Below are 21,266 nucleotides of genomic sequence, written 5' to 3'. Positions count from 1 at the left end.
AGAGGGGCTGCGGAGTAGCTCAGCTCACATGTCTATATGAATTTCTGAAGTTTTCCCAGTGAGCCAGAACAGAGATCCATTGATCAGTGAATTCTTACATTTGGTATCGTGCAGCAAAGGCCCTTTGGATAGATAGGAAGAAACTGTGATGGGGTGTTTTGTGGGGACAAATCACAAAAGTCACAAAAGCGATTGTGCTGGTTTTGGTAGTGGGCTGCATGTGCATGATATCTGCTGGAGGGACAACCCCCCCAACCTATACATAAATTCCTGCAACACAGGGGATGCTTCTTCTGCCTTTTGCTGCTTCAGAAATTGTCCCCCGTCCTTTAATCCAGTAGACGACAGTTCTGACACCATCCCACGCCCCATATAGGGCTGGGGTGGGGAAACATTCCTGGCCAATAGGCCAGATCATTATCTCCCTGGGGGTGATGTGTTATTTTATGAAGAGCATTGGATCAGTGGCGGTCCTGCTGCTGAATCAGCACCGCCCTGACCATTGCGTGCCCCCCCCCCCATGTATCCCCATTGCCCTGACAAGGGAAGCTTCTGTGGCTTGTTTGCTAGGAGCCGCTCTGGGGAGAGAGTTTGGGCTGGCTACCAAGAGGAGCAGTCCCTATGGATGTGTAGTACCCCCAAAAGGTTGAAATCTCCTTGGTCCTTGACTTCCGGTAGAGGAACATGGCGGACTGAATGTCTTCTGTTGGCAGGTTGTTGATGGAGATAATTACGTGGCGATTGATGATAGCCAATACGTAAATCTTGGTTGTCAAATTCACCCTGGAGATACTAGTGAGCAAGAGCTTAAATGCAGATGCTGTGTTCTGTGTTTTTTCAAAATCAAGATGGAAAACTACGGCAAATGCAACAGGAAATGGGAACAGGAGATAAGGAACTGGGTGAAAACGAATGAATATATAATGTAAAGAACTATGGAATATTATTTTAATATACGATCACAGTAGAGACACTTGCGTGGACAAAGATGGAAAGGCGTCTTATTGTTTAATATGGAGGAATGGTTTTTGAAATTATTGGAGGCGAAAACCATTGCTGACATTTATTAATAAAAATAATTAGATAATCCCTTTTGGACTTCTTGTGTAAAAAGGAAACTGAATTAATTTGATACATTTGGGTTGTAAGATTGGGGAAATATTGCCTAACAGAAGGTAGATCAGTTGGATGTCATTCTAGAAAGAATATTTCAAATAATTTCTTTTACGTAACTGACAGATGGAAAATCAAAAGTCTGTTATGTTCTTTTTATTTTCTTTTATATTTTTGTTTTTCCTTCGATGTTGTCTCTTTCCTGTTCTGCTTTTATTTAGATTTTCTTTTTAGCTTATTGCATTATGAAAAAGCTTTAATAAAATCTTACATTATTTTTTTTAAAAAGAAATCTCCCCAGGCCTTGCCCCACAACAGAGGCATGCCGTGTGGGCAGTCAGGGGCAGAATGCAGCTTGGCCGTCCTGCAGGTCCTTGGGTGAGCTGTTTGGGAGGTTTTCCCAGAGCCTGGCTTTGTAATCTGAGAGGCCCTTGAAGCTCAGCCAAGCCCCGTCCATGACAACGGGCCAGAGAGCAAGAATGGCTCCCCGCCTAGCAGGACAGCCATGGAGAGGGGGAAGGAGCAGGGGAAAGCCACCCTAACCTCCTGCAACCTGCTCCTCCCTATATGTTTCCTGAGGGGAAACCCAGAGCAGGCTGGGAAATGGCCAGATACTTTTCCTTCTCCCTACTTTCACCTTGAGGTCCGAGGCTGGCCCCCACCTGGGCACACCTGGCATTATACACCTTTCAGTGCCATTCCTGAGGTGACTATGTGTGTGTGTGTCCATGGCCAGATTTGCTGCCAAGGCCCTCTCCAGGGGCCCTCTCTCTGGCAACCATATTTTACCCACAATGCTCCCCGCTTTGCCTGTGCCATTCCTCCCCTGGTGAGGAGAGTCTCTCGCTATGCAGCAGAGGTGGGCAGAATCTGACCAGAGCCCTTCACGCCCAGGACGCTGGGCCCATCCCAGCCCTTCTGGAGAAGATGGCGGATGTTCAGAAATACCTTGGTATACGGGGAGGCCTGCTTCGCCTCCCCCAAATACCCTGAAAGCAAAGGTGTATCAAATAGCCTGTTCTTCCCCCATGGATTTGCTTCTTTTAAAACCATCTAAGCTGATGGCCTCCTGTGGGAGGGAGTTCCGCAGTTGAACTGTTGTGTTGTGGGAAGAAGCACTCTCAACGAAAACCTGCCCTGATTCTTCCGTCGTTCCCTTCCTGCTTGCAGGTGCTGGACAGGGAAGGGCAGATGGACAACCCCTGCACCAGCTGGCTGGCCGACGTCTACTGGGACAACATCACTGAGCTGGACAAGCTCACCAACTTCCACGGCATCATGAACTCCTTTGAGCAGTACCCTCGCGACTGGAACCTCTGGTACACCAACTCCAAGCCGGAGAAGGCCATGCTGCCAGGTCAGGCACCGCCCTTCTGCTGAGCTGCGCAGTCCCTGCCGTCGGATGGTGCCCATGCCCTCCCTAAAGAAAACCGGGAGGGGGTCCAGTGGAAATGGGTTAACTGCCATCCTCCAGAACAGAGTTGGAGCACTGGATCTGGCAGGCGGGCTGGATCCAAAACTAGCCCACCCGCCTGACAACCACCTGATGTCCTGTGCAGGGCCATCTTAAGCATATCTGGTGCCATGGTGCAAAGCTCCCTCCAGCGCTCCCCGTTTCCCTGGAGTCTGGATGCGGCACCTCCTGGCTCAGCTGCTTTGGCACAGGCGGCATGGCAGAGGCAGGCGAGGGCAGCGAGTTGATGCTGGGAGGTGCCGCATCCAGCTTCCGCCTCTCCCTGGCGCCCTCCAGAACTTGGCGCCACTAGCCTCTGTGGGTAAGATGCCCCTGGTCCTGTGACATCCGGGGAATCTTGCAGCCTCGGCTTGAACTCGAGCTGCGGCCGTAAAGATCCAAAAGTTATATCCTACCTTTTTCCTCCAAGGAGCTCACGTCCAGGCCCTCCCCCTCCTCAGTTATTCAGGACAACGCTGAGAGGCTTAGGCTGAGAGGCAGTTATCCAGGGAGCTTTGTGGCCAAATGGGGATTCGAAGCCAGGGCTCCCAGGTCCTAGTGCAACACTACAGCTCCTGTACCAGCATACTTTGGAAGCCCCAAGCCTCTGAAAAGGGGTGTTCTTGGTGCAGATAATCCCTCTAGGACCGCTTCCCCTTTCCTTATGCACTGGAGATGTGGGAGTGAAGCTGAGATGGGGGGGCGACCCCTGGCTCTGGTGGGCATGCCAGGCCTTCTCTACAGCCCACCCACTGGGCCCCTCTTCAGTTTCAGGTGGTCTCCCCCCACCCACCCCTTGTCGCCCCCTGCAGGTGAGTGGGAGAACTCCTGTAACCAGATGCAGCGCATGCTGGTCGTCCGGTCCCTGAGGCCAGACCGCGTGGCTTTCTGCGTCACGGCCTTCATCGTCTCTAACCTGGGCTCCCAGTTCATTGAGCCACCAGTGCTCAACATGAAGTCGGTGAGTGGCAGCGTCTGTGGCACTTGGGGGAATCCTAGGCCCTTACCCACTCCCATGTTCTCTCTCTTTCTCTTTTGTAATTTTATAATGCATATAAACAGAACAGTTATAAATGCAGATGACAATTAAAAGAAGAAGAGCAAATCTATAAAGCTGGCACGTGGAATGAATACAGCTGCACATGGGTTAAAATGACAAAGTCCCAAGTCATGAGAGAAAAAAGGGAGAATAAGCGTTGTCTTCAGAATAAAGAGTATTAGTGATATCTGATTATCATGTGTAGTTCCAGATTTGCCAGTCTTGTGATGAAGGTGGTCTTGGAAATAATGGTTCTGTTGTGTATATAACCCCCTCCTTTCATGTACTGATGCTCCATGCTTGAGTATTGATGCTCTGGTGCTTGTAGCGTTACTTCAGTATCAATACTCTTTTCCCCCCAACTGCTCTGGAGAATGGTCTCTGCAGCTGGATTGAGGCAGGAGTAATAGGAGTGTCACCCCCCCCATATAATTCATCGATATGGGAATGAGCTCACAGTCACTGTCCCCATCCTGTCTTGCCTCAGCTACTCGGTGGCCTAGAATGATTTCCCTCCCCATTTTGTCCTTCTCTTCCCATCTCTGGGCGCAGGTGGTGGATGACTCCACGACCAAGACCCCTCTGATCTTCGTGCTGTCCCCTGGCGTCGACCCCACCTCCTCCCTGCTGCAGCTGGCCGAGCAGTCGGGCATGGCGCAGCACTTCCAAGCCCTCTCGCTGGGCCAGGGCCAGGCGCCCATCGCCACCCGCATGATCAAAGACGGCGTCCACCAAGGTGGGTCCCAAACGGGCAAGCCTGCTGCGTCTGCCCGACCCCTTCAGATCTCTGGAGCAGAGATGGGCAACGTCTGTGGCCAGTCTCTAGGTCTTCTGGGGCTCCCATCATGGGGCCAGCGATGATGGGAGTTGTAATCCAACAACCTCTGGAGAGGAACGGCTGCTCTGGAGGCATCTCTAGCTTACAGTGGGGCGGGGCCATTCCTGCTACCCTGAGTCTTCCTTCATAGATCCTGCTCAGCTCAGCCCCCCCTGCCCCCGCCAAGCAGCTGTGGGGCCTCTCCACCCTCTAACCTGGCTTGGCCACTCTTTCCCGGCAGGCAACTGGGTCTTCCTGGCCAACTGCCACCTCTCTCTCTCCTGGATGCCCCAGCTGGACAAGCTGGTGGAGCAGCTGCAGGTGGAGGAGCCGCACCCCTCCTTCCGCCTGTGGCTCAGCTCCAGCCCCCACCCGGACTTCCCCATCTCCATCTTGCAGGCCGGCATCAAGATGACCACGGAGCCCCCCACGGTGAGAGCAAAAGAGCCAGGTGGCCAAAAGGGGTGGGGTGGGGGGCTCTTTCATCATTTCCTTCTCCCACCACCTGTTCCCCGGGGGGGGGCACGCCCAAGCCCCCAGCCCAGCCCTACGAAAGCCACAGGCTTCCTTCTCCTCTTGGGTCAAGTTAAAAGTTCCCCTCTGCTTTACTCCAGACTGGCAACTTCACGTCAGGTTGTTTCCCTCCTGCATTATAGAGCAAATGTATAGTTTGAGGAAAAACTGGGGGGAAGTGTGTGTGTTTGTTTAAGTCACGCATAGGCAAACTTGGCCCTCCAGATGTTTTTGGCCTATAACTCCCATCATCCTTGGTCCAGTATATCTGAAGGAGCATCTCCACCCCCATCATTCTACCCAGACACTGAGGTCCAGCGCTGAGGGCAGTTCTGGCGGTTCCCTTCCTGCGAGAAGCCAAGTTACAGGGAACTAGGTAGAGGGCCTTCACGGTGGTGGCACCCGCCCTGTGGAACGCCCTCCCACCAGATGTCAAAGAGAAGAACAACTACCAGACTTTTAGAAAGCATCTGAAGGCAGCCCTGTTTAGGGAAGCTTTTAATGCTTGATGCATTACTGTATTTTAATATTGTGTTGGAAGCCGCCCAGAGTGGCTGGGGAAACCCAGCCAGATGGGCTGGGTATAAATAATAAATTATTATAATATTATTATTATCCCTAGCTAGCAGGACCAGTGGTCAGGGATGATGGGAATTGTAAGTCTCAAAACATCTGGAGGGCTGAGTTTGCCTATGCCTAGTTTAAGTACAGTGGTACCTTGGCTTACATACGCTTCAGGTTACAGACTCCGCTAACCCAGAAATATTACCTCGGGTTAAGAACTTTGCTTCAGGATGAGAACAGAAATCATGCTCTGGCGGCGCGGCGGCAGCAGGAGGCCCCTATAGCTAAAGTGGTGCTTCAGGTTAAGAACAGTTTCAGGTTAAGAACGGACCTCCGGAACAAATTAAGTACTTAACCCGAGGTACCACTGTACACAATAAGAGCCAGTCATCTAGTCCAGGCTCCTCTTCTCACAGTAGCCAATCAGATGCCCCAAAGGCAAACCCTCAATCAGGATTCGAACACAGGAGCCCTCTCTCCTGTGGCTTCCAGCATCTGGTATTCAGAAGCATTGTCGTATCCGACTGTGGAGGCAGACCAGAGACATCACGGGCTAGGAGCCCTTGAAAGCCCTCTCCTCCATGACTTTGTCTGATCCCCCTTTAAAGCTTTGCCGGCCATCCAGACAAAATTGTTTGAATACATAGAATTGGCAAAATTGACTTATAAGATTCGGAACCAAAAAGAAGCAAAGTTTGAAAAGGATTGGAGTAAAAAGATGGAAGGAAGTCCGGGTGCAATAAGGCGCAGGGTAAATAAGAAGACATACAAATTTTTGAATGTAAGAGTATTTATTTTATTTGTTGTTGTTACAAAAAAGCAGTAAAAAGTATTTGAATAATAATAATAATAATAATAATAATAATAATAATAATAATAATGCTTTGCCGGCCATCACTGCCTCTTGTGAGAGGGAGTTCCATAGTTTAACTATTCACAGCACGAAGAAATACTTTTTAAAAGCAGATCTTAATCTTCCAACATTCGGCTTCTTTCCATGTCCACAAGTCCTAGTCTTAAGACAGAGAGGGAGAAAAACTTTTCTCTATCCACTCTCTCCATGCTATGTTACAAATTTCTAACATGTCGCCTCTCTCTTGCCTTTTCTCTAAACTAAAAAGTCCCGAGCGCTGCAGCCTCTCCTGCGTTTGTGTTGTAGCCAGAACCCACCTCCTTAGGCCCAACATGGCTCCCCTGGAAGCGCAGAGCAGAGAAGCCAGACCATGCTCTCAGGCCTCTGCCTTCCTCTCCAGCCCTCCCAAGAGCCGTGGCCAGGTCTCTTTTCCCCCCTCCATTTCCTAAGAAAACTCCCTGCATTCCTGGAGTCCAGGCAACCAAAACAGGTCATGAAGCAGCCTCTTAATCAACATGGCTGGTTCTGGATCGTCAGCCTGGTGCTCAAACAGGGGAGACAAGTCACAGAAAACAGGCCAAGTCCATTGCTGCCCCTGCCACCCCCTCCTGGTTCCTTGATGCCCCCTGCGAGGTCAGTCACGAGCCTGCGCCTTTTCTCCTCCTTACTTTGACAGGGCCTGAAAGCCAACATGAAGCGCCTCTACCAGCTCATCACGGAGCCCCAGTTCAACCGCTGCACGAAGCCCTCCAAGTACAAGAAGCTGCTCTTTGCCCTCTGCTTCTTCCACAGCATCCTGCTGGAGCGGAAGAAGTTCCTGCAGCTGGGCTGGAACATCGTCTACGGCTTCAACGACTCGGATTTCGAGGTGGCGTGAGGTGGAAAAGGTTTCGGGAGGGGTCGGGAGACCAGGAAAAGGGCGGGTTCTGGAGGGGAGCCTGTCTGTGCCTTCCTTCTCTGGGCTCTGACGGGCCAGTCCACCAGGCTCCCGTGTATGCTCAGAAAACTCCAGAACAAACTGCGGCCGAGCCCTCCCTGTGGCCTGAAGTGCCCGGGAGTGCTACCTGCCCTGTCGGTGACTCGTGGAAGTTAGTTGGCAGCTCGCCACACCTCGACTCGTGTCATGTAGCAGCAAAGTCTGCAGCGCTCCAGCCGAGTCCAGAGATTTCCTTCTCCCAGCAGAACAGCTTCTTCGAGAGTCCCCAGATAAGGGGAAAGCTCCATTAAACACTGCTATCTATTACATACAGTACTGCTGGTCTTTAAAGTAAAGATGCATATGTACAGAGAGATCTACTAACACTAGCACACTGCTGGCTAATGCTGCTGTGTAAATAATAATAATAATAATAATAATAATAATAATAATAATAATAATAATAATAATTATTATTATTATTATTATTATTATTATTATTATTATTTATTATTTATACCCCGCCCATCTGGCTGGGTTTCCCCAGCCACTCTGGGCGGCTTCCAACACAATATTAAAATACAGTAATGCATCAGACATTAAAAGCTTCCCTAAACAGGGCTGCCTTCAGATGTCTTCTAAAAGTCTGGTAGTTGTTGTTCTCTTTGACATCTGGTGGGTGGGAGTTCCACAGGGTGGGTGCCACCACCGAGAAGGCCCTCTGCCTGGTTCCCTGTAACTTGGTTACACACATCCTCTTCCCCTGTCTCACATCGATTCAGTCAGACCCTGACAGCAAACAGGATAGCATCAGGACAGGACTTCACATAATGAAAGCAATGCCCCAGAGACTATTATACCTGTCTCTACATTCCTGAACCAGTGGGAGGATGAGCGATTCAGCCAGTCATGCACACGACCTTGCTGGTGTTGCTATGGTAACCCCAGTACACCTGACACTCTTATCTCAGAACCTCCAAATGTGTTCACATTACACCAACATGCTCCATGCCACTGGGGCTCACTCACACCAGTCCTTTAACCCATATCCCATCTGCCATGTTCCAGAGTTGCAGAGGCGTGTGGGGTGGTAAGGAGGTCTGGCCACAAGGGCTTTAGACGGATGCTGGCGAATGGGCGAGTTCTTGATGCTCGGCTTGGCGGTGGTCCCCAAGTGTCCTGTAGGCCGCCTGCTGAGAAAGAGGGAACCACAGTTGGGCCTCTGGGCTGATGATAATTTGGTTATTTTATTATTTATACCTAGCCTGGGCAGCTGGGCAGCTTCCAACACATAAAAAATTGCAAAATGTACATAGCTCTCATATACAGGTGACTGCAATTATAAATCTCAGTTATATATACAGTGGTACCTCGGGTTAAGTACTTAATTCATTCTGGAGGTCTGTTCTTAACCTGAAACTGTTCTTAACCTGAAGCACCACTTTAGCTAATGGGGCCTCTCGCTGCCGCTGCACCGCCGGAGCACGATTTCTGTTCTCATCCTGAAGCAAAGTTCTTAACCTGAAGCACTATTTCTGGGTTAGCAGAGTCTGTAACCTGAAGCGTATGTAACCCGAGGTACCACTGTATATAAATACAGGGCTCATCCACACTTCTGCATGTGGTGTGCCTAGAAAGCACAAGTCCTGGCAGTTTCCCACTTGACCCATGCTTTGGGTCCAAGGAGTTTCCCCATTGCCCCGCTCCTTTCCAAGGAAAAACCTGCTCTTTAGTGATACATCAGAACAAATGGCAATCTGGGGAAAACCCATATTCCTGTTAACTCTGATTGAGCACTAAAGAGTAGTTTTCCCCCCCCCAGGAGGGTGGCAGAAGCAGCAGAACGAGGGGCAGTATGGATAAGCCAGTCTGTACTGGGGAACCCCGCCCTTGTACATCCCGGTCCAGGTGGCTACGGCAGGTGCTCCCTTGTCACCAGTGACTCTTCCTTCCCTGCCAGGTGTCAGAGAACCTCCTGAGCTTGTACCTGGATGAGTACGAGGAGACCCCCTGGGACGCTCTCAAGTACCTGATCGCTGGGGTCAATTACGGGGGCCACGTGACGGACGACTGGGACCGACGTCTCCTCACAACCTACATCAACGACTACTTCTGCGAGCAGAGTGTGGCTGCCCCCTTCTACAAGTGAGCTGGTGCCTGGGATGGCGGGGAGAGGTTGGGTGCTGGGAAATCAGGGATCGGCACGTTTATCGGGACAGAGACGTCCCCTGACGCAGGAGGAAACCTTTGCCTGAGCAAGCCGGCTGGCCGGCCTCCCTCCCCATGCAGGCTCTCTGTGCTGGACACCTACTTAATCCCCAAAGATGGCAACATCGCCTCCTACAAGGAATACATCAGCCTCCTGCCTGGCATGGACCCGCCTGAAGCCTTTGGCCAGCACCCCAACGCTGACGTGGCCTCCCAGATCACCGAAGCCAGGACGCTCTTCGAGACGCTGCTTTCCCTGCAGCCCCAGACCACGCCCACCGGAGTGGCGGGGCAGAGCCGCGAGGACAAGGTACCCAGGGAGGATGGGCACCCACAGGGCGAAGTGTTGTTGTAAACAAAAATTGCCCTTTTCCCTTATGGGGTATCCAAGAGCCCGTATAGAGTCCTTACATAGGTTCCCTATTGGTAGGAGAAAATAACAGAGGCCAAGCAGAGAATATTGAGAAGCAAAGCAGCTAGTAAGCCTGATCTTTATTGATCTGTTGCAACAGGGTGCTCCCCTCACCCGCAGGAGAGAGGAGGGACCCAGAAAAATGGCGCACAAGGCCTTATAAAGACTTTTGAAATTGGCACCCAGTAGATCAAGACCACCCCCAGAAACATCATACGTACATCACAGAAGGGGTGTAACCTAAGACCACCCCTCAGATACATCACACCTACATCACAAAAAAGGTGGTCTAAACAGAAATTTGAATGTTGTTTGTTGTTTATCTCCTGTCTGGCAGGTTACTTGATTGGATTGCCTGGGGAGCCTGGCCAGTCGTTTGTAGTGATAAATACTTAGTTCCTGGGCCAGGTCACAGGCTCACACCCTATTCAAACACAGACAGACATACCCTTAAGAGAGGATTTGTGAAGGAAAAAACAATGGGGAGGCTTTTCCACTTTGACCTTGCAGAGAAAACATTTGCTCAGTTTAGGAATAAAATGGCTTCAGGTCGGTCTTCCTGTGCTGATCTATGTACGTGCGGTTATGAACATTACCATATATCTAAGACCATAGTATTCCTATCACAGCGTGCACTGCTCTGGGGTCCTGGGCAGCCCTCCTGAGCTGGCCTTTGTGTGGCAGGCAAGCAGCCTGTGTCTCACACTTGTGAAAGGCCCTCACAGCTCCTTATTTGAACTTCCTGGATCCCAGGAGGCACCCTCCGAATGTCCTCTTTGTGGCGATGAGAACAGACTCGGCGCATGCTCAGGGCACTCTCGTCTCAGAACAGTCCTTCTGAGGCTGAGCCCTGGTGCAGCGCTACCAAAGAGCAGGGCACGATCCCCTCGCAGTTCCCTCGTTTCTTAGGTCTGTCGGAGCACATGTACTCTCCTTTCCCGAATGTCTGGGGGCCTGCAGAACCGGATTGTGAGCAGTCTCGGGGAGCAGGGCTGGTTCCTGGAAAACCACCAGCCACCTCTCTGCCGGTGCCCTGCATACCGTATTTTTCGCTCTAGAGGGCGCACCGGATCATAGGGCACACCTAGTTTTTTTGGGGGGGGAATAAGGGGGGGAAATATTTCCACCACCACCCCCCCCGCCCCAAAGAGCAAAGAAGCCAAGACAGCGAGCAGGATCCATCCCGCTGGCTGTCTTGGCTTCTTCAGCCACGCACAACCTCTCCAGCCGGGGGAGGCTGCACGTGGCTTTGACAGAAGCCAAGACAGCGAGCAGGATGGATCCCGCTCGCTGTCTTGGTTCCTTTTTAGCTGCAGGGCTGGGGCAGGGGAAGCCCGAGCTTCCCCCGACCCCAGCCCCCAGAACGGGTCCAGGAGCGGGGGCGAGGTTGCGCGCAACCTTGCCTTCGCTCCCGGAGCTTGCTGCTATCTGCAAGCCTTCTGAGCCCGGCGGGAACTCCCGTGGGCTCCGAAGGCTTGCGGATACCTGCCCGAAGCCCGGGGCACGCTGCGCAGCACGCCCCAGGCTTTGGGATGCAGGCTGCTATCCGCAGGCCTTCGGAGCGCGGCGGGCACTCTCGCCATGCTCTGAAGGCTTGCGGATAGCTGCCTGAAGCCTGGAGAGCGAGAGGGGTCAGTGCGCATGGACCCCTCTCGCTCTCCAGGCTTCAGCAAAAGCCTGCATTCGCTCCACAGGACACACACACATTTCCCTTCATTTTTGGAGGGGAAAAAGTGCGTCCTATAGAGCGAAAAATATGGTACCTCTTCTCTCTGTCCCTTCTCCCCCTCTCCAGGTGCTGGAGCTTTCAGCAGACGTGCGCAGCAAGATCCCAGAGGAGATCGACTATGAAGGCACCTGCAAGGTGCTGTCTGGGGACCCCTCCCCGCTCAACGTGGTCTTGCTGCAGGAGATTCAGCGGTACAACTCCTTGCTGCAGGTCATCAAGTGAGTGCCCGGGGGACAGGGCAGGGCAGGCCTCAGCAGCCCCCAGTCCCTTTCTGGTGCTCACCTCAGCATCTCTTGTCCTCTGCCGTAGTGCCTCCCTGGTGGAGCTGGAGAAGGGCATTCAGGGCCTGGTGGTCATGTCTACGGACCTGGAGGAGATCTTCAACTGCATCTTTGACGCCCGCGTCCCCCCCATGTGGGAGAGGGTAAGGCACTGGGGGGGGGGAAAGGGCAGTTCCTGGTGCTTCCCCCCCTTTCTGTGAAGGTGGGGGACCCGGTGTTCCTGAAGGAGCAGGAAGGAGGGTGTGATCCGGAGGCTCCAAGCTGCTTGTCTCCCTCGAGGAGAGAGCACCCTGGTGCCTTGCAGTTAGAAACACCTGTTGTTTTGCTTGTGAACATATTTTGAACCTATTTTACCCAGGGGTAACAGAGATTTCAGGAGAGAGGTGTTTTTGGAATTCCTTGTGGGACCCACCAGGTTTCTACCTCCCTCCTCCCCGCATCCTCTCTCCTGCCTTCACCCAACATCTGAAGCAGAGATTTCCCATTAGGGAGAAATGCATAATTCAGGAGCCTCTTCTGAACAAAAATATTTCAAAAACGGCTTCTTCCAAAGTAAAAGATTCCCCAGCGAAATACCGGTTTCTCCTTCCCAAGTTGCTGGAGAGCAAAGAGGGAGACACACGTACCCCTTTTTGTGGGTTGGGGCTGGCAGACCTCTTTCCCAAGGTGGGGGCTGTTTTTTTTGGGGGGGGGACTGGTTGGCCTGTCCCGCTTTGCCTCCCAGCTCCTGGCCTTCTCCCTCCTCCTGCAGGCCTACCCATCTCAGAAGCCTCTGGCCGCCTGGACCCGGGACCTGGGCCAGCGCGTGGAGCAGTTTACCCGCTGGGCCACCACCGCCCACCCTCCTGTACTCTTTTGGCTCTCGGGCTTCACCTTCCCGACGGGGTTCCTGACGGCCGTCTTGCAAGCTGCTGCACGCCTGAACAACGTAGGTGGTGGGTGACGAGAGGGTGGTGGCTGGGGGGGGGGAGAGATATATTTGGGCCCAGCAGGAGGGCTGGAAGGGCCTGTGTGTGTCTTTGGACGTTGCATGAAAGGGATGGGGAGACCGGGCCTGGAAGGAGAAGCGAGGGCCTGGCAGCGAAGACTGCTCTGCAGGGAGAGTGTTCTCTGGGAGGGGAAGTGGGTCTCTGTGGCTTGAGAGCCAGGGGTCTCCCCCTAAGCCAGCCTTCCTCCATCTTTAGTCCCCATTTGTTGTTGGACTACAACTCCCATCATCCCTGACCGCCGGTCCTGCCAGCTAGAGATGATGGGCATTGTAGTTCAATAACAGCCCGGGACTTAAGATGGAGAAAGGCTGGCTTAGGGGGAGACCCCTGGGCTGCAGAACCATCTCACGTGGCTCCCTCCTCGTCCCGATCCCTTTCAGATCTCCGTGGACACGCTCTCCTGGGAGTTCATTGTCTCCACCGTGGATGACAACAACCTTGTCTACCCGCCCAAGGTAGGTGCCTCTCCCAGGGCATACGTTGCCAGGGGTGGGGTGGGGGAGTTCAGGAGCCTAGGACCCCCTGAGCCAGCCCTGCGTGGTCTCCCTCTCCTCTCTTAGGAAGGGGTGTGGGTGCGAGGTCTCTACCTGGAGGGCGCTGGCTGGGACAAGAAGAACTCCTGCCTGATGGATGCGGAGCCCATGCAGCTGGTCTGCCCCATCCCTACCATCCACTTCAAGCCCGTGGAGAACAAGAAGAAGAGCGGCAAAGGTGGGTCTCGCGGAGGGTGGGTCAGCGGTCACCCGTGGGTGCGAGGAAGCTGCCGTAGGCCGCCTCAGACTCTTTGCCCACCTTGCCCTGCTCCCGCCTGCTCCAGCCTCTGCCAAGCTGGCGCCCTCCAGCTCTTTGAAGACCACAACTTTGTCCTCCAAGGCAGCTGGATGGCACCAGGTCAGAGGCCAAAGTTGGCAGTGTTTGTCTCTCCAGGGTTATCTCCATCCCTGGCTACTGAGTCTCTTTTCGCACCTGTTGGTGGTGCTGCCACCGTTGGCGACCCATGGCAACCCCCCATTTGCAGAATGCCCTCCCTCGTGGGGTGCCCCACTCTCCTCCAATATTAACACTCAGGAGAAATGTCAAAGCAGACCCGTTTACCCAGTTTGATGGAGGAGGCAGGCATGTTTCTGAAACCAGAGGAGAGAGTGCTCCTGTGCTCAGGTCTTGCTTGCAGACTTCCCTTTGGCCACTGTGGGAACACGATGCTGGCCTAGATGGACCTCTTTTGGCTTGATCCAGCAGCCGGACTCTCCTTATGTTCTTAAGAAAGTTCCATCTACATGAGAACAGGGCCTTTTCTGCAGTGGCTCCCTGTTGTGGGGTGCTCTCCCCAAGGAGTCTCACCTGGTGCCCTTATTATACACCTTTAGGTGCCAGGCAAAAACGTTTCTCTTTAACCAGGCCTTTGGCTGACTAACATCCTGTATGTGTTTTTGGGAGGGGGTGTTATTGGTTTGTGTTGTTTTTCTTCATGTTGTTATTATTATGTATTTTGTGTTTTTATCTTGTATTTTTATGCTGTCAACTGCCCCAAGATCTTTGGATGAAGGACAGTATACACATATAATAAAATAAAATAAGTCCTGAACTTAGAAGTTTAGGGTAGGTTTTTAACTGGTATTTAGAAGGTTGTTTCAAACCGTTGCAATTGCATTTGTATGGATATGTTTGCCACCCTGGTAGCTGGGTATAAATCTAATTACTAAATAAATAAATTAATAAATAAATTGTTATTAATAAATAAATAAATGTCTCTAGGGATGTACGCCTGCCCTTGCTACTACTACCCCAACCGGGCTGGCACTGCCGGGCGGCCTTCCTTTGTCATTGGCATCGACCTGCGGTCTGGAACAATGCCCTCTGACCACTGGATCAAAAGAGGCACAGCCTTGCTGATGAGTTTGGATACTTGAAGACGCCCCCCCCAATATATGCACCCCTTTCTCCAAAGGAACCTTGCTTCTCTGACTCCCCCCACTCCCCAGTTTTAGGTAAAATTAAAATAAAGCTATTTTGTTTACGGTCTCCTTTGTGTCTGTCCTCTACTCCACACGGGGAATCCCCATCTCAGGGCTGGGATTAGATCACCTTCTGGGGCAGACAGAATTTAGGCTTCCTCCACATTGAAAGCACATTCTCTGTGCCCTCCCCGCTTCTGGGAACTGTAGTACACGCCTTGCAGAGATGCAACTCCCAGCAGGATTCTTGGAGGGGAGGGGATGTCTTTTAAATGTACGGTGTGGAAGCACCAGCGATGGGGCAGAAGAGCTGCTCTTTGGGGCCCTCGAGGTTGTGGCGCTGCGGGGGCCAAGTTCACTGAGAAAGGGCCGCTTCGTGGTGCCAAGAGCCAAGCAGGCCAAGAGACAAGGAAATACCTTTCTGGTGACACACGGCTGGCAGAGAGGAGCCAAATGTCCTTTCCATTGGCAGGCACAAGTACGGGGGGGGGGGGCGCGTCCCAGTAGCAACTGGGGCGCAATGGCCAGTTGAGGAAGAGGATCAGGGACAGTCCTGGGAGGGAGGGCTGCAGTGGGGCAACTACAGCGATGATGGGGGGCAGCGCTTTGTCCAGGGGTCTCTGAGGAGGGTTTATGCTGGAGGAGAGAACCCTGCTCCTCCTGGAAGGGGCAGGTTTTCCTTCGTCAGGGGTGGGTCTGGATGACCCCGGGGTGCCCCTCCGCCCATGAGGCGGCCTCCTCCTCCTCCTCCCCTGGAGAAGAGGGCGAGCCGGGTTGGACTTTGGCCTTGAATTCCCCCTCCCCTTGCAGGCCGCGAAACTTTCCCTCCGCTGCGTTTGCAGCGGGAGTCCCTCGTGCGCTTTTACGCGCTGGCGGGGAGCCTCGGCGGCGCCTCTCGCTGCTGCCGCTGCTGCTGCTTCTCCGCGCGGGGAGCGAGCCTGGCCCGGGCTCCGGGGGAGGAGGAGCGGCGGGAGAGGGAGAGGGGCGGGCGCAGGGCGGAGGGACGCTCGGATCCTGCCCAGGGAACAGAATTGACACGAGCGAGGGCGGGGCAGGCGGAGGCGCCGAGCGCGTGTTTGCGTTGGGGAAATGGAACTGCGCAACCGGAGAGCGGACTTTTCCAGGCGCGGAGCCCCCGCTTTTCCAGCGGGCGGGCGCGCCGCCGCCCCGGACTCCGTCCCTCCCTCCTTCCCCGGCCCGCTGCAAAGTTCCCGCCGGCCCGCGGAGGGGGGCGGGCGGAGGATGCTCGTCCCGGCGCCCGGGGGGCACAGCAGCTTGGCCAAGGGACGCGCGGGGAGCGCGCACAGGGGTCTCCAACCTCCTTCTCCTCCGCGGGCGCGCACGCCAGCCAGCCCACCCCCAGGTAAGAGGGCGCAGGGGGTGTTGTCCCTGCCCGCAGCACGAGGGCGCCTCGTTTTCCACTTGCAAGTTTGTTTGCGTATTTATCGGCTGCGTTTGCAAGCCCGCCTTCTTTCCAGGACCTCACGGGGGCGCGCGGAGCTCTCCTCCGTTTGATCCTCCCAGCAACCCTGCGAGGTAGGAGAGAAGGGGCGCGAGTGTGGCCCGAGGACGCCCACAGGTCGGGCAAAGGGGGCGATCTGAAATCGGGTCCCTCCCAGGGGTCCCCCAGCAAGGGGCGCGCGGGGCCTTCGCTTTCACCGACTCCGCGATGATGGCGAAGGCGGGCTGCGCCTTTGGCAATTTCCCTTTTTCTTCCTTGGGAACAGGGCGGGGCTGGCGGGAAGCCGTGCAAAAAGATGAGCAAGAGGCGGACGGTGCAAGGGCGGAGTGGGGGGGGGAGAGAGTTGAAACGGGGATCAAACTTGGCTTTCCTTCTTGCAGATCTGAAGGGTGTGGGGAGATGGCCAACATACTTGTTTTTAATAATTGCAACGGATAGAACATATGGAACACGTATATACGCGAAGCTGTGTTCTACTGACTGAGACCTTCGGTCCATCATCTCGCTCAGTCTTGTCTTACGCTGGTTATCAGCAGGAAGCATGTCAGGGGTTTAGCCGGGATCCATAGAATAGTAGGGCTGGTGAGAAATCAGCCCTTGAGTAATCTAGTCCAGCCTGCAGATTGAATTTGAGATCTTATGCATGCAAGGAAGATGCTCTAACCACTGAGCCACTATGTCTTATGGGGGGGAAAGGCTTCCTTTCCCTTTAAAAGCTGAGCTGAAATGGGAGTCCCTTGATCATTGGGCCTAGAGGGATGTGTGAGCTTGTGTTTTGGAACCACTTACGGGATGGCTTATATTTCTCTCCCCACCACTCTGAGCACTTCCCCTCCTCTTCCCCTCCCAGCCCTGCAGGGGTCAAAAGTTAGCACCTGGGGAGGGGGTTAGTGCCATCCCTGTATATTCACGCCTACTTCCTTTAAAGAGGGGATTATTCCCCCTTCGCCTTAAACTTGCCTCCATCTTTGTGCCGCACATCCCTGCTTGACCCTATACCATCCCTCCTGCCATGCGCAGAATACCACCAAGGCTTTTAGCATGGCGCAAGGGGGTGGACTGGATGGCCTTTGGGGGACCCCCCCTTTTTAAAAAAGGCTAGTTTCTTCTCCCAGTCCCACCACCTGCTCCAGCTTGTAAGGGAGCCTTGAGAGGGCTTGATGGTGGAGTGCCCGGTTTCCTGGGTTTGGGTTCCAGTTAGGGAGGATGTGCATGTGAATCTGGTTCTAGCCAGAGGTGGGTGGCAGGCAGCCAAGATCCCTGCATTCTCTGGGGAGGAAGTGCAGTATAATGGGGGGGGCATGGGTGTATACAGTGGGAGCTACCCCGGTGGTATTTCTATCCAGATATTTAATTGAGGCTAAACCAGTGGCTCCCAAACCATCAATCCAACCCCAGTGCCCCCTACCCTATAAAAGGCATTGTTCAGAAGAGTGCTTTGCATGACCTACTATCGCAATAAAATTCAGAACCTAAGAGGGAGGAGTTTTAGAAGGAATCCTCTAGTGTAGCTTCCTATTGAGCAGCTCAGAAATGTGATAGCAGCCTGAGAGTGTTGCTCTGGTTTTAAGGCTTCTGAACACCAGTTGCTGGAAAGGGCAGGAGAGGAAAGCCTTCTGTTGGCCGCTGTGAGAACAGGGTGCTGTTCTTGGCATGGCGCGTGTCCTGTGCAAGCTTTTGAGTTCCACAGAACTGTTCTTCGGATAGGTGAAAAGAATCCAGTGTAACTTGGTAGCTTGCTTGCATGTCCCAAGCTTGCTGAAGTTGGTCCGGTTATTACCGTATTTTTTGCTCTATAAGACTCACTTTTTCCCTCCTAAGAAGTAAGGGGAAATATGTGTGCGTCTTATGGAGCGAATGCAGGCTGTGCAGCTATCCCAGAAGCCAGAACAGCAAGAGGGATTGCTGCTTTCACTGCGCAGCGATCCCTCTTCTTGTTCTGGCTTCTGAGATTCAGAATATTTTTTTTCTTGTTTTCCTCCTCCAAAAACGAGGTGCATCTTGTGGTCTGGTGCGTCTTACAGAGTGAAAAATACGGTACGAGGTGTCTTCTCATTTTGCCTGCAGTGTGTTGGCTGAGCACCTGCGGGCATTTTTCCAAGTGCCACCAGGCTTAGGATCAAATGTCTGTTGACTCTTGTAAGTAAATCCCCTGTGACGTGGCTCAGCCCTGGAACGTGGGCAGGAAGGAGTGAGTGGCTCTGGAGCACGTGCAGAATGCCTTTGCCTCTGAGCTGAGCAATGACCAGCCACCTCCAGGTGGGATGGTGTGTCCAGTCCGATGTGGGTCTCACTCTTTAGCCTTCAACCCAGGAGTCCTGACTCTCGAAGGATGAGCAGGCCATGAGGATCAGGGCCGGCTCACCCATGAGGCAAGGTGAGGCAGCCTCAGGCGGCAAGATCACCAGGGGCAGCAGATCCGGCCTCCCAGGAATGAATATCCTGCTGCTGCTTTTCCAGCTTGGCTGCGCTCCCTGCAGATCAAGACCGGCTGCCATGGCAGCCGATCTGATCTCTGCACAATTCCATTTTTGGATCGAGGCTTGTAGATCCATTCATAAGAATGCGAAAGCCCCTTTTTTAAAAAAAGGAAAAACAATGATCTTCACTGCAGTCGCCGCAGATAGCTTTCTTTGGCCTGGGTGGCTGGAACCAGCTGCGCTTTCAGCCGATGTCCACAAGAGGGAGAGCCAAGACCACGGAAGGAGGCCAGATAATTCCCGCCCCCTTTAACCCCAAATGCACAGGCTCCGGTTCCCTGCTGGGGGATTAGAGGTTATAAAGCTCTTAAATCTGAGCCATCGTGGAGCTTAGCGCTGGGACTGGGAGATTCAGGACTGATTAAAGGGAGCACTTCTTTTGCACAGCACATTGTTGAACTACGGAACTCCCTGCTGCAGGAAGCAGGGACGGCCGCCAAACTAGGTGGCTGCTAGCTAGCCCTGATGTCTTATCTTCTGCCTGCACAACTCAATGCTAGATCACACCCTTTTTGTGTTCTTATGTCCAGATTTTTCCCCTCCTGAGGCTTGCAGCAAACGTATGAGAATAACGCAGGCTCGTAAGCATGTGCAGAGTGCATTTCTGGCTGAGAAATGCAGGTGGGATAAAAGATGAATGCTGTTGAGCATGTATAAATGTGGTTCTGTCCCCCCTCCCATCACAACCAGCCAAACCAGTCACAACCAGTTCTCTAGCTCTCCATAACAGCCCTTTGAGGTAGCCTCAGTCTGGGAGACGGCAGCTGGCCTTTGAGGTCGTCTGGCAATCTTCGTGGACGAGTGGGGATTTGAACCCAGGTCCCTCCCAGGTCTTAGACCAGCACTCTTCAGCGCTGCACCACACTGGCTCTCTGTACATGCTCAGGGCACCCTTTGCCAGCAGAAAGCTACTTTGGCCGGGGTGATGAGAATCACTGTGCAAAATATCCGGGAGGTTGCAAAAGCGGCCTTAGGGGGCAATTGGGGGCAGCTGGCTGGACAGGCGGAAACCTCAGGAGGGATGCAGTAGGGCGCCCCATAGCAGAGGTTATTTCCGTTTGGTTTTTCCGCTCAGCCGTGAGAGGTAAGCTTGCAAGCCGCTATCTTGCTGCCGCAACACAATGCCGGGGTGTTTGGGCAAACCTTCAGCCTCGATCCTTTTATTTCTCCAGGGGAGGCCGGGGTAATTCCGCTACTAATTATAGTTTTCAGCCAATTTGGCCGGGCGCCTCCAGCCCCTCCCAGTTCCAGCCCCATATGCTCTTGCGAGGGGAACCGTAAGGCGGAGGCGTTGGGTTTAATGAGCAGGTGTTGAGAAGATGTTTGGCAAACGCCCCGGTCTCAAATCTCATCTCTTAGGGACTAGGCTCTTGTTAATGCGTCTGTGAATCGCGGTCCCCTGGTGCTGCGGTTTCTGGAGAACCAGATGCAGAAGCCATCATCTGAGCTGGGGGGGGGCGTGCAGAAGAGAGAAGTTGGATCGCCTGTCTTCCTTATGCTTGGTTGGGTGAAGCCCCACCACCACACAAAAAAATCAAATTTATTTCATATACCCTAGGAAAGAGCAAGCCAAGGTCAAGTTTTGTACGGGGGGAGCCTTTTCTCTCCCCCTAAATTTTTTCCGCCTTCAACCCCTGGCTGACAAAGTGGGGAGAATTGGCGCTGGATTTGTAGGCTCTGAAAAATGGCTTTTGTGACGGAGGAGGGAGCATAGTTGGGCCAGCTGCCAGGCAGGCAGAAATTCACCAGGGAGTGTTTTCTGCCTCGTGAGCAGCTGCGGGAGGCAGAAAATAGGTGCCCCAAGCTTTTTATACCTGAAGGAGCGTCTCCACCCCCATCGTTCTGCCCGGACACTGAGGTCCAGCTCCGAGGGCCTTCTGGCGGTTCCCTCATTGCGAGAAGCAAAGCTACAGGGAAACAGGCAGAGGGCCTTCTCGGTGGTGGCCCCCGCCCTGTGGAACGCCCTCCCACTAGATGTCAAAGGGAAAAACAACTATCTGACTTGTAGAAGACATCTGAAGGCAGCCCTGTTTAGGGAAGCTTTTAATGTTTAATAGGTTAGTGTATTTTAGTGTTCTGTTGGAAACCCAGCCAGATGGGCGGGGTATAAATAAATTATTATTATTATTATTATTATTATTATTATTATTATTATTATTTCCTGCTGCATAAACTTTGAAACTGATGCATGTCCAAAAGATCTGGAGGGGGCCAGGCTGAGGGGAGGCCGGCCCTTGCTTCTTGGTACAATTAACGCTCTATGGTTCCCTCCCTGTGGTGCAACCCAATCTAACCGCTAGGCAGCACAGCCGTGTAAATCCACCTTTTTGCCACACCTTTTTAACCCTCTAGGGAGGCAATGGAGATCCCCTGTGTGGTGCGTCTGGCTTGTTATTTGAGTGGCGGGCCACCTGTCGTGAGCAGAGGCCTGGGCCAGGCCCGGTGAGGCGAGCAACCGGATCCCCACCAGGGAGGGAGGAAG

At 53.3% G+C, this 21,266-nt stretch overlaps 2 protein-coding genes across 5 annotated transcripts in view; both read left to right on the top strand.

The window, feature by feature from the left end:
• DNAH2 (dynein axonemal heavy chain 2) overlaps positions 1 to 14,909 on the top strand; it is a 136,873-nt gene extending 121,964 nt beyond the window's left edge. For 2 of the 3 annotated variants that reach the window (XM_053362059.1, XM_053362058.1), the window contains exons 76-88: positions 2,284 to 2,470; positions 3,379 to 3,527; positions 4,158 to 4,341; positions 4,664 to 4,854; positions 7,029 to 7,220; positions 9,229 to 9,413; positions 9,558 to 9,786; positions 11,684 to 11,835; positions 11,927 to 12,041; positions 12,650 to 12,826; positions 13,268 to 13,342; positions 13,448 to 13,598; positions 14,643 to 14,909. In XM_053362059.1, the coding sequence (XP_053218034.1) occupies positions 2,284 to 2,470; positions 3,379 to 3,527; positions 4,158 to 4,341; positions 4,664 to 4,854; positions 7,029 to 7,220; positions 9,229 to 9,413; positions 9,558 to 9,786; positions 11,684 to 11,835; positions 11,927 to 12,041; positions 12,650 to 12,826; positions 13,268 to 13,342; positions 13,448 to 13,598; positions 14,643 to 14,797 (2,142 nt within the window). In that variant the 3' untranslated portion in view covers positions 14,798 to 14,909. The remainder of the gene's footprint in view (positions 1 to 2,283; positions 2,471 to 3,378; positions 3,528 to 4,157; positions 4,342 to 4,663; positions 4,855 to 7,028; positions 7,221 to 9,228; positions 9,414 to 9,557; positions 9,787 to 11,683; positions 11,836 to 11,926; positions 12,042 to 12,649; positions 12,827 to 13,267; positions 13,343 to 13,447; positions 13,599 to 14,642) is intronic. The other variant, XM_053362060.1, reaches the window with a different exon arrangement.
• Positions 14,910 to 15,841: 932 nt separating this feature from the next.
• The window catches only part of KDM6B (lysine demethylase 6B), a 99,237-nt gene continuing 93,812 nt past the window's right edge, over positions 15,842 to 21,266 (top strand). For both annotated transcript variants that reach the window (XM_053362069.1, XM_053362063.1), the window contains exon 1: positions 15,842 to 16,205. The gene's annotated coding sequence lies outside the window, so the exon portion shown is untranslated. The remainder of the gene's footprint in view (positions 16,206 to 21,266) is intronic.

The sequence above is a fragment of the Podarcis raffonei genome, chromosome 13 (assembly GCF_027172205.1).
Source record: "Podarcis raffonei isolate rPodRaf1 chromosome 13, rPodRaf1.pri, whole genome shotgun sequence".
Classification (NCBI taxonomy): domain Eukaryota; kingdom Metazoa; phylum Chordata; class Lepidosauria; order Squamata; family Lacertidae; genus Podarcis; species Podarcis raffonei.
The sequence above is the reverse complement of the archived record's forward strand: the minus strand, read 5'-3'. Positions and strand labels throughout refer to the sequence as shown.